Source organism: Spea bombifrons, chromosome 4 (genome assembly GCF_027358695.1).
Source record: "Spea bombifrons isolate aSpeBom1 chromosome 4, aSpeBom1.2.pri, whole genome shotgun sequence".
Lineage (NCBI taxonomy): Eukaryota > Metazoa > Chordata > Amphibia > Anura > Pelobatidae > Spea > Spea bombifrons.
The window spans coordinates 26101296-26117387 of NC_071090.1; the positions used below are offsets into that span (position 1 = coordinate 26101296).

Consider the following 16092-nt stretch of genomic DNA (forward strand, 5'->3'; position numbering starts at 1 on the left):
CATGACTTGGAATAACTACTCTACAGTAAACTCTAAACATATGTTCAGAAGGCACTTACAGTTAATTATAAAATGGGGGAATTATCAAATACAGTAGTGCTTAAGTATTAATAGTGATGTATGTTGTGCAAGCATATGTATTGAAAGTTGTCCTTTTATATAGATATATTGACATAATACATCTTCATTCTCCAAGAAAACCATATAGAGCAACTTACAAAAGTAGCATATTTGACAACTTGCATTGCCTATTAGTAACAATGTATATATAAAAATCAAATACAATGATAATATGGGCATGTCTAAAAACAATTCCAGACTGCAGCATTTTCGATACCATATTAATTAATTTCGCACATGCAGATAAGGATGCCAGGTATGTCCAAAGTATGATACCTATTACATATACTGTGTTACCATAAGCATATCAAAGATTAAACAGTGCTGTAAAAACATTTGCCCCTTTTCCAAGTAATTTTAAATTAAGGCACAGACAATACAAGTACATACAAAATGCAGCTTTTTAAAAGGATAATTTCATTAAACGTAAAGAGTTAATCAAAACCTGTATCACCCATATAAAAAAGTAATTACCCCCTAAACCTAATAACTGCTTGTGCCACCCTTGGCGCAACAACTACAATCGAATGTGATACTGGCAATGACCTTTTTACATCACTGTGGATTGTTTCAATTCAGCCACTTTGGAGCGTTTTTGAGCATAAACTGCCATTTTAATCAAGTTAAACTCCAACATCTCAATTTTGCTTTTTTTAAGCCATTTAGAGGTTGACTTGCTAGTGTGCTTCAGATCATTGTCTTGCTGCATAACCCAAATGTGGTTGAGATTTAGGTTACAAATTGATGGCCATACATATTACCCTTCAGGATTTTCTGAATTACTAAAATGCATAGCTCCATTAATTATGGCAAATTGCCCAGGACATGAAGCAGCAAAGCAGCCTCCAAAGCAACCATACTGTTGGTATGATGCTCTGATTGTGTAATCCTGTGTTATAACAAAAAAAAATCACCTTTGAGTCATCAGATGTTTTTTGCAAATGTAAGACTTTGGGTTTTTTTTGGACAGCAGTGATTTTCAACTTTTTTGTCTTTCTTATTGTGGAATTCACCACTGTTCCACATTTTCTCCATTTGTAGATAATGGCTCTCACCGTAGTTTTGCTGGAGTCCTAGTGCATTAGAAATGCCTTTGTAACCCTTTTCAGACTTATAGATGTCATTTTCTCCATTTGTAGATAATGTCTCTCACCGTAGTTTTGCTGGAGTCCTAGTGCATTAGAAATGCCTTTGTAACCCTTTTCAGACTTATAGATGTCAATGACTTTGTTTCTCATCTGTTGTTGACTTTCTTTAGATTGTGGCACCTATAAAGCAAAGCTAGAATTTAGTGCATACCAGAACATACCATTTAAAACCACCTATCTAAGACATAAATATATGGCCATTTATTGCTTAGCCCCCACTATCCCAAAGAACCCCAAGTTTGGCTAATCTTATGTAATTATTCATAGCCATATAGCTTATCAAGGAGCTGAATCAGTGGGACTGCATTTTAACCCAAAAGAGACTCTCAAGTTATTTAAAGGCCTTCTCTGGACACCATCACTGAGGCAAGTGTGTTGCAGGGTTGCTGCTCAACCCTAAGGTTTGGTCTGTGGTAAAGAATCACGAGATGCTCAGCAAAAAAACTGCACTGATTTATTCACATTGCTGAGCACCCCGTGACTCCTTACTACATTTGAGGGTGTTGGGTGGAATCCTGCTCGTGCAATTAAGGTGCTGTCTGACCGTCTCCTAAGTATGCAAAGTTTGGTCTGAACCTGCATGAACGCACAGCACAAAAAATATACAAAAAGGGCAGCGCACAAAAAAGTATAAAATGCATACACATTCAGATTCCTGGGTTGCTGCTAGAATAATAATAATGACCAATAAATACATAAAATATAAACTACTATAAGATGGTAAAAATTCTGATATGCCCACGGGGCTTGAGTCAAATGCCTTTCCTTAGACCTGATCCTTATTAGGACACAAACCATTCAAGGTCCTTATATTACTCCTAAAACTTGATAAGTTAAATACTTGATTGGAGCATAGTACGTGACTCACAGTCACCTGATCATTTATAGTAAAATCATATCACACCTAAACATTATATACATTAACTAAGACAACAGGAAGCTGCTGGAAAGTACATAGGTCATCAATACATGTAGGGAGCAGAACATATGATGCAGAATGGATTTAATCATTAGAGAAATGTATTAATGCTAAAGAGTTTGCTGCATTATGAAGTCTTCCGTGGGCCAAAGTCCAGCAGGTCAATATTAATTAGGGACCAGACTCCCATCGTCCTGGGTCAATCCTCATCAGGGGAGGGCTGGCAGCCTAAGGCCTGGGGGGCAAGCCAAGTGAAGTGGCTCCGCCCCCTCGCACTCACCTTTCACCCCTCACGCTGCTCCCATCACTATGCGGCCATCGGATTGTTGGAAATCGAATCTAACCGGCTGCTGGGTGCTGATGCCACCGGCCGGAGCTAGTTTAATCCTTTTTTTATTTATTTAATACGCCAGATCGGCTTGCCATATTAAAAATAAATAAAGTATTAAAGTAGCGCCGGCCGGCAGCATCAGCGCCCAGCGGCCGTTTAGGTTCGATTTCCAACAATCTGATGGCCGCATAGTGATGGGAGCAGCGTGAGGGGTGAAAGGTGAGTGCGAGGGTGCGGAGCTTTCACCCCTCACGCTGCTCCCATCACTTGGCGGCCATCGCATACGGCCGCTGGGTGCTGATGTCGCCGGCCGGCGCTGCTTTAATACTATTTTTTTTTTCATTTAATAGCCGATCCGGCTTGCCATATTAAATTTTAAAAAAAAAGTATTAAAGTAGTGCCGGCCGGCGGCATCAGCACCCAGCGGCCGTTTAGATTAGATTTCGGGTGGCCTGGGGGGCAATTGCTCCCCTGCCCCCCGGCCCAGCCCGCCCCTGATCCTCATATTTTATCTTCACTGGAACAATGGAGGAATGCTGCACATACTAACTAAGGCAGAGTTGTTAGCACATCAGAGTTGTTAGTTGTTAACAGTTGTTCTTCATCAGAACAGTCAGGGCCGGCCTTTGGGGTGTGCGACCTGTGCAACCTCCCCCGCCGCCGCCGCCGCCGCCACAGGGTCCTCCGCCGCCGCCGCCACGGGGTCCTCCTCCGCTGCCGCCGCCGCGGGGTCCTCCTCCCCCGCCCCCTCTGCACCTAAATGAAAACGTTGTTTTTTTTTGTTGTTGGTTTTTTTTAACTTTATTTAACAACCGCCATGTTAAATAAAGGTAAAAAAACCAACAACAAAAAAAACCAACAATGTTTTCATTTATGTCCCGGGCAGGGGCGCCGAGCGGTTGCTCGTGAAGTTCTCAGCAACCGCTCGACGCCCCTTACTCTCCGTCGCGGTGCCGGCGCTCAACATGAAATGCCGGCAGGACTCCTCAAGGTAAGTTAGGATAAGGAGAAGTAGGGAGAGCAGGGGGATAGTTTGAAGGAAGGGGCAGAGGGGGGGTAGTTTGAAGGGGCAGAGGGGGGGTAGTTTGAAGGGGCATAGGGGGGTAGTTTGAAGGGGCAGAGGGGGGGGCGCCAGAGGAGTAGTTCGCACAGGGCGCCGGAACACCTAAGGCCGGCTCTGAGAACAGTACACATTTAAAACATTAATAAAAAAAATATTTATCCTGTCTCTACAGAAGCTGGTACCTACAGAATGGCCTTCTATAAAAATATTGGCTTTTGAGTAAGGTGTGCTTTAGTGTTTGGCCATGGACAAATAACTCCGTTGCCAAAGTATCCAATATAGGGTTCTACGGAATGTTAACCCAGCTATAATATAACAAGAATTATTACTAGTAGATTGTTGGGTATCATAAATGTAAATGGAAAAATAACCCCTACAATAAATAAAATGTATCACAAAAATAGCATACATTCATTAAATCCAATACATAATGATGCACACTTTATAATGGACTTAGTTTTGCCAGGAAATGGAGAATGATATATATTCTCTCCAAACTAAAATTACCGGTAACTTTTATTAGTATTCTTTAAAAGAAAAATAGTTGCAACTTGGTATATGTTGCACTCCATATATGCAGCCCCTGTCTCTTGGAGGTGAAAAATGGCAGAATAGAATATACAAGTCACTACTTCTGTAATAACTTTTCTCTTTGTCTAATGTTGAATAACATCACTATAGAGGACCGTCTTCCAACATCATCTGATTAGCCTCCTACGTTATATAACTGGGCTGCTGAATAAAGAAAAAGAATAAAAAGTTGTGGTATAGCTCAACTCTCATTTGTGCATAGTGTTCACCATCTTTCGTCAGGTGGTAATGCACGCGCGTGCAGCCTGAAAGCGCTAACACTCATGTTCTGTTCCCCACACTCCCCAAACACTGATTGGTGCCTCTCTTCTAATCGATAATCTAGGAAGCTACAGGTTTCACAGAAAGGTAGATTTGTAGCAGGTTACTCCTGGTCTAAGAGGAATGCTCATGTGCATGTGGTACCTTCTGTCATTCAGCTAAACACAAAGAACAACTACGTGTTTAGCTGCAATTTTCTTCTCTCTCATTTAGTGTACCCACACAAGTTATATATTGTTATATGTTTGTATGTTTTTTCTAGAACAAGAGAGGCTTTATTCAGATACCATTGTTTTGATCATCTAATTTCCTATAAAACAAAAAAAAAAGTTGATTCCTTGAGTGAGCAGACTTTGAAGAAATCTTGCTAATTTACCTATGAGTAATGCAGGACATACCAAGCTACTTTTGCAGCAAAAGCTCAATGTGGCTGAACTTTCTTAATTTATAGTGATGCCAAGAAGCCAAAACACCAACCCTGCTATCAACTGTATAGTGAATAGACTCCAAAGACTGTGAAGTACTACCATTCAATGTTGTAGCAGATTTTTCCTAGACTTAGAATGTCCCTGAAGTAGCCTTCTACCTAATGCTTTATCCTGAAGAGGGAACAGGTCACTGTTCAAGACATGCTTTTAAAGACGCTTTGCCATGTTTTTTGGTGCCTAAATGTTGATGCTGTGCTAGTACACTTTCTTTTACTTACAGATCAGAGAGTCTTTCTGATGTTTTAGGTATACTGTTTTACTCCTAATGTGTAACTGTTGTCTATTTTTTCTAATTCACTATGCTTTTTGACACTGATTTCTGTAAATGCATCATTAGGTCTGAAATTATATATATCACTGTCTGAGCATGCAAAGTCCCCATAATTGAGTAACTTAAATGTCTGAGCTTAGAGACATATTTTGGCCCCAGCCACCCCTACTACTTACCTGCAAGGTTGCAGTCCACTATGTTGACTGCCAGGCGTTCTGCATTTTAAAAATGCACAGAGTAAGATCATTATGGTGATGATCTTATGGTGGCTAGGCCCATGGTGCAGTGGCACACTGGAGACCCTGATCAACCAATATGGCTATAGTCTGCCACCCTTCTAGTACTATCTGCCTAGGTCTAGTCACCCTATACCAGAATATACCACTGTCTGAGCTTGCACAGTACCCATGGCTCAGATATTCACTTGCCTAAGTGTGCATGGTCTGTACAACTCAAACTGATCTGTAGCACATTGTACAGTCCAGACTCAGAAAAAAAACAATGTGTGAGTTTTATATAGTCCTTATGAATCAGAACTTCTGCTGTTTGACTCAGAAACTCTACTTTCTGAGCTAGCATAGTCCTGAGATTGCACAGTGCATAAAACCCCATTGCATAAGCTGTCTGGTGCCCTTGACTCAAACTAAATTATCTGAGCTGACATAGTCCCCACAATTTTGAAACCCATTTTCTGGTCTTACAAAGCCACCATAACAAAGTAATTGTACTTTTTGACCTTGTACAGTTGCCATAACTGAATAACTAAACCCCCACATTCTCAGCATGCATTATTTCTATCACTTAAACCGCATCATTTTAGCATCCACAGTCCCCATTACTGTCCCCTACTTTCTGGGCTAGCATAGTCCTCGTAACTAAGGAAGTGTGTTATCTGTTCATACACGTGCCCATATCTGAAGAACCCCACTGTGTGACCATGCATGGTCCCCAAGTCGCCAGAAACCCTCAGAACGAGACTCGGAAGACCCTCTATTTTAGCTTGCATTGTCTCAATAACTGAAAACCTTATTGTGTGATCCTTCAATGTTCCCACACCTGAATAACCTACACAATCCTCATCACAAGAAACTCTCTTCCAATTAATTGAAGTTATCATAATAGTGAAACCCCATTATCATAACTAGAACAAACCCTATAATTAAGAAACCCCACTGCCTTTAGTCTAAGCTGGTCTTTTTAGAGCATAGATGTCCTGACTTTACATCTTTTACTGTGTTTCCCCAAACCTAAGTAACACATGTGCATCTACCATTTAAAAAAAATAGTAAACAACTTAAAATACACTGTAAGTGATTAGATTGGTGGCCCAATTGGTTCTTATCTGCTGACACATTCTGTTTGTAGAATTAAAATTGCAGTTTATTTATTTGAAACCTAGGCATTTCCTATGCATTTGAAGGCAAAACATTCCCTCCCAGTTAAGTTAGTTAGTAACTTTTTAGTAACCTCCCACAATGAACAGGGGGTGTCAGAAGATTATTGTAAAGGGAGGGCAGTGGATTTGGGACTTCCCCTAAATTCACCAGCAATGCTACACAAAACGGTATGATTTCCCCGAAATCACGTTCACCTAGTTATTTCCATTGTAGCCAATAGAGGCGCAGTACTATTATCATTGGGCTGGACTTCTTGTGCAGTTCTTATACCTGGGGATTGCTGTTTTATATAGCTCGCTAGATTGCTTTGATCAAGGAAACATCTCACCAAGAAGCAAGTAGTTCGATATTAGCTTTGCCAAGTAACGCAAAGGGATATAACTGTTGATTTCTCACATTATCTCAACAAGCAGGATTGTGTAGCCGTTTTACAGGTATGGTAAGAGCCTTAAACTTCTATAGAGTAAATTAAGGAGGAAATATTACATTTTTTAATTATTTTTTAATGATGGTGTTAATAACGTCAAAGTTTTTCATCCATGGGATTGTAGGAAAGTACATGTTGTTTTCACGTATAGGTGCCTGTGTTGAATTATATAGTTTGTTAGTCGTGTTGCAATATATGTTTTTATATTAAAACAAAATATGATATTGATATGTTCTATTCCAAAATAATATTGATATATTATTTCCAAAACAAAAAAAACTGTAACTTTAGTGATTATCACGGTAGTGTAGCAATAAGATACTTGAAGGTTTTTGAAAGCCAAAGGTGATCGGAAAATTCTGCCTCTCAAACGGAAAAAGGTTATACTTTAAATTGTAATGTCAGCTCAACCTGCAACAAGCAAAACTAACAAGGAAGTCCTCGTAGTTAAAAATACAACAAAAGACTCGCATTGGGTGCAACCATTCCAAAGCTCTTGTGGGGGGTGATCAATTTGTCAACAAATTAGATGTTAAATAGCATAATATCGAATTGCACTTCTAATAAATGTGAGGGTGTTAATTCGTTAATAGTGAATAGAAGTTAGATGAAAAAGCTAATCCTAGTAACTATATTGTGCATTGTGATGGGCAATCCCCGTCCGGTTTCTCCTGCGAGAAGGGTTGAACTGGCCCTGCGTGATACATGATAATATCCTCGAAGCAATCTCCCTCTCATTTAATAGACAATTATGGCAATAATAATGCTTAGTTAAGTTAGGGAAGTGCAGTTTCGAATCTTCAGTATTATGTGTCTCCTCAATTTTGAGTTTAGTAAATAACCCAGACCGTGATGAAACGCACGTATGAAAGAATAAGGACCCCAGTCTTGCGGTTGTTTCCTTTCAGGGTCTGTGTCAAACGCATGGGGTAATTTAAATTCATCCTCGTAGCGCTGGGCAGCTGTAATTCATTTGCAGGGTTGTGTTTAATGTTTTTGCAAACACATAGCTGATAAACAAAGGGGTTAACTTAGTTATGACTCGTGCAGAGTTGTAATAATATATGCTCCCTCTTGTTATCGGTTATGTTTATCTTTGCGCATTTGAGTGGCACTCAAACTGTTAACCTCTTGGCTACACAGTAGGGGTTAAATCACACAAGCATATATATTAAATATGTATGAATTAATGAAGTTCTGGTATTCCTCAGAAACTACTTAAACTTTTAGATTTAATACAGTTGCAGAAATAACTTATCATAGCATAGCCAGTTTTGAAGCAAAATAAAGCAGAGTTTATGTCTTAGGATTCATCTATTGCCCTACTGTAAAATGGTCTGTGACCTTCTTGTGACCAAAATGCTTTTATGCTACACCACCTGGACCACCTCTTTATTTTTTAATTACTAAAACTGGGTAGGTTTATATACATAATTTGTATAGTTTTGCATGACTTTAAAAACATCAGAAGTAATTTTCACATATTTTAAACGATAGTTTAGGTCCAGTCAAAGTTACTCATTTCATAAGAAAGCAGGCAATAACAGCAATGAAACAGGAAAGCAGATTCCTCTTAAGTGTAAACAAAAGGGAAGGAGGGGTTTTGGGATTGCGTGCAAATCTTCGTTTACATGAGGTGAGACTTTATTACAGCACTTGGTTTTGCATGGTGTAGGACAGACCTGGTTAACTGGGGTCCATTGGGTCAATGCTGCACCTGAATTTTGAATTCAGCTTTGATAATTATGTAATCTACAGCATTACTTTAATATAAAACCAACCATGATGCTCTGAAATACTATGTTTACTTTAAACAAAATACATTTTGTTTACCACACAGAAAAAAAAATGCCTGTGACACGTCTACGTATGAGGCCTTGGTTGGAGAAGCAAATAGAATCCAACGAATTTCCAGGACTTTCATGGGTCAACAAGGTATATAAACCATAATAATTCTTTAAGTAACACTTCAATCTTACTTTAAAAATGTCTAATAACACGCTCACTGCCCAATTTACTTTTTCTTAAAAATTATGTTTTTGACTTCAGAATCAGATGTGAAGGAAATGCATTTTAGCAGGCTTTGTATATGCATTAATACAAAAGATATATATATAGATCTTTAAACATAAAAATATATAATACTATAAACATGTAATTAATATATAAATATTAATTACATGTTTATAGTATTATATATTCGTATGCTTATAGTACATATTTGTATAGGTTACTTGAAATGGATAAAATATATATTTTTGCTTTTCCTAATGCATAAACCCACTTTGTGTCTTTCTCAGGAGGAAATGATTTTTCAGATCCCTTGGAAGCATGCTGCAAGGCAGGGATGGGATATCAATAAAGATGCCTGTCTATTTAGAAGCTGGGCTATTCATACAGGTAAACTTCTAGGAAGTTTGTAACAGCATCCTTGACATGGCTGACTCTGTGGTGTGGTCTGGTTTTATTTTGAATCCCTGAATAAAATGCATCCTCCGAAATTCCCAATTGGAAAGAATGTAGAGCACTCTTGGCTTCAGTCAGGAGCTTAGCTTATCTCTACTTATGTGGGATCAGACACACTTTCAGCTCAGAGTCATATAACTTATTGTGTTGGCTATAAATCTTTCATAAAAACCTTGATCTTTGATCTACATTTGCATCTTTCTAAACCTGTAACCGCCTAGTTATAAATGAACCAAGTGGTTTTACCTTCTATATAATTCTGCTTTGGAGATAGGTTAAGATACCGTATTTGCTCGATTATAAGACAACCCTGATTATAAGACGACCCCCCAAAATCTGAATATTAACTTAGGGAAAAAAAGAAAAAGCCTGAATATAAGACGACCCTAAAGGAAAAAAGTTTTACCAGTAAATGTTAATTCATGTAAACTATTTTTTTTAATAAAAGCTATGATTGAGAAAAATATTTTTTTTGTTTTTATTTCCTTGTATTTTCCAACCTGTCCCCCAGTTACGCACATCTGCCCCCGGCTTGCCACACCAATATGCCACTGTGGCCCATGGTATGCCTTTTAACCCTCTATATGCCACTGTGCCCCATGGTATACCTTTTGACCCCCTATGTGCCACGCTGCCTCCAGAAATGCCTTATACCCCTATATCCCATTCTGGCATTTAGAGGGTTAAAATACATATTATGGGGCAGAGTGGCATATAGGGAGGTATAAGGCATTCCAGGAGGCAGAGTGGCATTAAGGGAGTTAAAAGGCATTGTATAGAGGACTCTGCCTCCAGAAATGCCTTATACCCCTATATGCCACTCTGGCATTTAGGGGGTTAAAAGTCATATTATGGGGCAGAGTGGCATATAGGGAGGTATAAGGCATTTCAGGAGGCAGAGTGCTCTATTAAATGCCCCTTAACGCCACTCTGCCTCCTGAAATGCCTTATACCTCCCTATATGCCACTCTGCCCCATAATATGCCTTTTAACCCCCTAAGTGCCAGAGTGGCATATAGGGGTATAAGGCATTCCAGAAGTGCCCTGTGCCCCCGTTTAACACACACACTTACCGGTGCTTCCAATTTCCTGCTGTATTGCCGGGGCAGCGAGTTGACGTCTCCTTCCGCTGCAGCCGGAAGGAGGTGGAGTTGGCAGCGGGGGTTTGTCTGCATCCGTCGCGCATACCTTCCCCAGCTGTCAGAGCACCGTAGATGCGTAGATGTCAACCCGCTGCCCCGGCAATACAGCAGGAAGCACCAGTAAGTGTGTGTGTGTGTGTGGGGGGGGTGTTAAATGGGGAGGGGGGAGAAAGGAGGATCCAGGTCCCCTGCAGCGGTGCGGGGCATCTGGATCTTAGTCTCATAATCAGACCTCTATTTGAGGTCTGATTAGAAGACGACCCCGATTAGAAGACGAGGGGTATTTTTCAGAGCATTTGCTCTGAAAAAAACCTTGTCTTATAATCTAGCAAATACGGTATGTTGATGCAGTTCCTTTAACCAAACCTACTAGGTATTATGTAGAAAAATGTATCGACTCTTTAACAGAGTTTACTGCAAAAAAAATGTCAGATCTAAATATTTTTAGTGCTACCCAGAAAAATTATGTTACTTTTTATAATAAATCTTAATCAGTTGTATGGCATTCTTGCACAAATTATGCTTGTCATTTTAGCTAATGCCCATCTAACCAATTTGTTTACTTTGCCAGGAAAATATAAAGAAGGTGAAAAAGAAACAGATGCCAAAACCTGGAAAGCTAATTTCCGATGTGCTATGAATTCTTTACCTGACATTAAAGAAGTAAAGGACAGGAGTATATGCAAAGGGTCAAGTGCTGTCCGCGTATACAAAATGCTACCAGTCCCAATAAAGACAGACCGAAAAGGTAAGAGATGCAAGATGTTTTGAAGTTGATGTTTGTTGAGTAAGCAATTTTTTCTTTACTCTAAGTCTTTTCCTTTTTTTTTGTGCAAATTTTAGAACGCAAATCCAAATCATTCAAAGATGCCAAAAACAATGTTAGTAAAAAGGTATGGATGTCACATATTTAACAGAAATTTCCACTGATTTTATAATATTGTTACTTGTGGTTTCAACATATATATTTATTGTTTTCCTTTTCAAGATTGCAAGCTCATCTCAAGATGAGGTGGAAGAATCAGTTCCAAACACTAATTTTACAGTAGACCACAGCTACACATCAAATTCATATGAAGAAACTGAAATGAATTTAGACATTGGTGAGAATTTCACTTCTATGATTGAAAAAAACCCTCCCTGAAAAATAACTTAAAAACAGTTGCTGTCCATTTTAAATGCTTCAGTTCCATGCTCAATTCACTCTTAAACCTGATTTATGGATCTTATAGTGTTTACCCCTAATAAAATATTAATAGATATTTACCCCTAGAGTACCCCCAGAGGCTTAGGTGTAATTTAAGGAAGTTTTACTTTACTGAGAGGGTGGTAAATAAGTGGAACAGGTTGCCAGCAGAGGCTACACAAGTGAGGGAATTAAAACATGCATGGACCAGGCATACGACTCTCCTGAATCTAAGCCAAGAATAAAGTGTTATTAAGGTTTGAATCTTTAAAGCACAAAAACACACAACCATGTATGCATTTTAACATTAATGTATTTTGCAGGGTTAATTGATGTCAGCAGCATAAAAGACTGGAACAACTCATTGGAAATCCAGTTGCCTGACAGTACCAATGATCTCTACCCATTCCAAGTATCACCTATACATTCTTCTTCTGAAGGTAAGAACAGTAGCTTCTAATCAGGACAATGTTTGTGATATGGACCAGTCAAAATTCCTGCCCGGGGAGGGGGGTTGGTATACAGGACACGATGCTCTGCCCATTCCAATGGAGTGTGGCATCACTGGAATGATATGGCACACTGGCACTGCTAATGTCATTGTTCATCCAGGTTGATGCTATAAGAGCCTCACCTGTTCAGTACAGAGACAGACACACTTGTCTGTTTAAATTATTATTGCTGCCTTGGCTGTGCATCTGTACAGCGCCATCACATCATGTGATGTTTAGGCCCACACTCTGGTTCCTTACTCATATTCAGCTGGTGGAACCTGGTTTTTAAATTAAATCGGAAGCAGGAGAGCTCAATGTAGATTCAACCCTGCGCAGGTTGTTATTTTGGAAGACTAATGTACTTTAAAATTAGCCAAAAGGTTTTAAAGCTTTTTTTTTTTTAAATACAAAACTTTTATGTATGTCTTATAAGGGTATTCTTATAAATGGGGAAGTAATACACTATTATATTATGATTTTCATTAGTATTAATATTTCAGAATAACATATTGACTGTCTAAACTCATCTTATTCTCTATCCCAGAGGAAGACCAAGAAACACGTATTTCATCAGATTTATTAAATGTAAGTATCTTTTATTTATTTATTATTGCTCATCCCCACACCCTAAAATGGACCAGTGAACACCTTAACAAAGAGAACATGAAAGGCAGTTTGTTGTTAGCAGATTATCCTTTTTGTGCTCATCATATACTTCCACATTCCCTTCTTGGTCCTCAACACTTTTTCAATTCCATTGAAGTTTAATAAAAAAAAATATACAGATGAAAGATTTCACTTTACCATCATAACACATTTTGAAGATCAAAAACTAGTGTTTTCGTACAATAAGGTCTGGACTAACCCTGCATAGTGCTTAGTTAAACAGAGAAGAAACCTACAGTAATTGTGAGTTGTGCAGAGCTAACTTGACCTCTGTCACATAATACTTTCATAAGAATTTAATTTCATTATGCACTATGAAGCTAAAATGTTTCTGCTTGTTAGTCACCTTCAACGTTGTGGTTTAGTAAATAAACCCAAAAATATAAACCAGAAAACCTGGCTTCCTTTTCAAGGTGGGTTGGGCTTGTTTTGTACTTTTTTTTTAGTTTTTTTTTAATCTGAAAGGTCTTTCCAGGGTGGTGACTACCATATAGTACAGGCCCCATTTACAATATGACTTCTCTTTAATGTAGGCTGAAATGTATTATTGTAAATATAAACACAGAGTTAAAAAAAAAAATACAAAGTGTATGTTTGTATGCCATGCGGTTATGGCTGGCACATCAATACAAAATTTCATAAAATAGCGTATTCTCTGTACCTTCCTTAGATGTGATCATTTACACATGTGCTATTCAGTTTCAGATGTTTGAGCAGACCTCAGAATGGCAACAAACATGCATAGATGGCAAAGGATTTTTTACTAATGAGTCTGGCACCCAGAGCAATTGTCTAACTGTCCAGAATCCAGTGTTTGATGAGGTGTCAGGTATGTATTTCTTCTTTATAACCCTCAATGTTTCACACCTCAGTGTAGGTACAGAGAATCTCTCCTAAAATAGCTTAATACTGTACCTCTGAATCTAAGTAAATTACCTAATATACTAATGATAATGTTGGGCAGATTTGTGAGGGAGGTTTTTAGGGAGCCATTTTAAGTTACCCCTTTTACAAGACGACCATGCTATCCCAGCCATCACGTATGACTAATGGTGAAAATTTAGCGAGACCATAGATTGTTTTAGGTGTACTAAATCTTGGCATAACACCACCCTCATGAAAGCAGTGTCTATCTCAACCATAATACATGATAGTGGGGACCAGTGGCAGCTGGTGGGTAATTCCATTGGGGGTTCACATGCTGCTGTTCCCTCTCCACACACAGAATAATGGTGCTTCGTGCCTTGTGTTGTTAGCCCCGCCTCTCCGCTTGCATCAGTCCCTGGGGAGGCAGGGAGACTCCGGGATGGGAGATGAGTGTGCTGATGGCTGGGAGCTCCTTCCCAGTTCGCACAGTAAAAGCTGTAAAAGGGATCAAATGGGCGGCTCAGCCGGTGCTTTAGCAAGCGTGGCAGCAATTGAACCAATAATTTTCTTATTGCACGTGCGCTGCAGCAGTGGAATAGAGGAAATAATTATGAACAGGCTACCTGTTCATAGCTCTTTCTTGGCATAGGCAGGCTACATCGGGGTACAGGAGGCTTTATGGCACGTGAACTCCAAAGCGCGAAAGGAAAACAAAATTTGCAAAATGCATCAAAAATCCATTTTAATCTAATTTAGATTAAAATGGATTTTTGATGAATTTTGCACATTTTTTTTCCCCTTTTGCGCTTGGGGCTTCACATGTGCATGTGCTCCTATAGAGGAGCCTCCACTGGTGAGGACAAAGTTGCAAAATCTCAGTTCTTAAAAGTCCAGAACAGATCACATTCTTTTTAAATAGTATTATAATCACTGATGATAAATCTTTGATGCCACTCAAGTCTCACTGTTTATTTTTCTTAGACATCTGTGCTCAGAGATAACCAGATAATTGCTAGAATCTGCACTAGAACAGTTAGCATCCAAATGGTTTTCTTATATGTTGATCAATATTATTGTTTATTTGCATTTCTAGGAGAAATTGAGTTAAGGTTATGTACAGACATCAAGAATGGTTTTGAAATCTTTAATATACTAGACCCCACCTTTGCAAGAACTGCAGCACTGCAAGCCATCTGCTCTTCATGAAGTTCACTGTCTCCTTGCAAAAACTATTTATTGTTGAAGTTGTCAGATAAAATCAACTACAAGCACCAACACTGCTATTTGGACATAACTTCCTATTACCCAGCTAATACTACTCTTCTAATGAAAATAACTTGCTGTGAATGGACATTCCTCCCTTATGTAATCGTGAACATTTCACTTGGTATTTATTCATCTGCGTTTGTTCAACTACTCTGGTCTCTGGACTGTCTTCAACTGAAATGAAAATAAATTGCATTAATGTAATAGAGCATATAGCTAAATATGATTGTCCACCTATTTGGTTTACTCAAGATATTTATCTAAGCTTGTAATCTATGAAATGAAGTTAAATGGGCTCTCCATCGATCACTTGTTTTTCCAGTGCATATTTGTACAGGGATTTATTAGAATCCCTTCAGTGCATTTAATCTCTTTTGTCACCACTCCACTATCTGCATTCAGGGGATGTTTGGTCAAACACATCTCCCACGTAGAAGTGAACATTCTCAATGCCAACTTGTGCAAAATGATCCCTTGTGCTTGCACATAAGGCATTCTTGTTGACTTTAATGGGAATGCTTTCCTGCCAGTGATTGGCTGCTTTAAAAAAAAAAAAAAAAAAAGTATGCTGCAGCTTTACAGTGGGCCATCAAATTTGATTGCTAGGGGTCTCATTTGTAGAAACTTTGTGTATATTTGGTTTCCAACAGCACATTAGCATGTAACTTTCGTTGGGGGCTGGAACATTGGCTGTTTTATATTCTAAAGAACATAAATTTGTGGGGCACTGATTTTGATTTGTAAATAAGTGCTAGGAAGCTGTATACAGCATTTAATCTATACACAATTGTGTGTGTTATATGTGTATATGTGTGATGTGTGTGTGTGTGTGTGTGTGTGTGTATATATATATATATAATATATACATATATATATACATACACACACACACACGTATATTATACATACATGCACACATGTTGACCTAAATGTAGTTAAAGCTGCACGAATGTCACAAAGAGGAAATTAACATTATGCCAAACTGATAT

At 38.7% G+C, this 16092-nt stretch overlaps 1 protein-coding gene across 3 annotated transcripts in view; it reads left to right on the forward strand.

Moving 5' to 3' along the window:
* The window catches only part of IRF1 (interferon regulatory factor 1), a 218281-nt gene extending 202876 nt beyond the window's left edge, over positions 1-15405 (forward strand). The window contains exons 1-10 of one of the 3 annotated variants that reach the window (XM_053461947.1): positions 6820-7023; positions 8857-8951; positions 9317-9416; positions 11196-11372; positions 11468-11517; positions 11613-11727; positions 12134-12250; positions 12849-12889; positions 13670-13799; positions 14931-15405. In XM_053461947.1, coding sequence (XP_053317922.1) covers positions 8865-8951; positions 9317-9416; positions 11196-11372; positions 11468-11517; positions 11613-11727; positions 12134-12250; positions 12849-12889; positions 13670-13799; positions 14931-15043 — 930 coding nt within the window. In that variant the 5' untranslated portion in view covers positions 6820-7023; positions 8857-8864 and the 3' untranslated portion in view covers positions 15044-15405. Of the gene's footprint in view, positions 1-6816; positions 7024-8856; positions 8952-9316; positions 9417-11195; positions 11373-11467; positions 11518-11612; positions 11728-12133; positions 12251-12848; positions 12890-13669; positions 13800-14930 lie in introns of those variants that run through there. The other 2 variants (XM_053461948.1, XM_053461950.1) reach the window with 2 other exon arrangements.
* Positions 15406-16092: the final 687 nt, after the last annotated feature.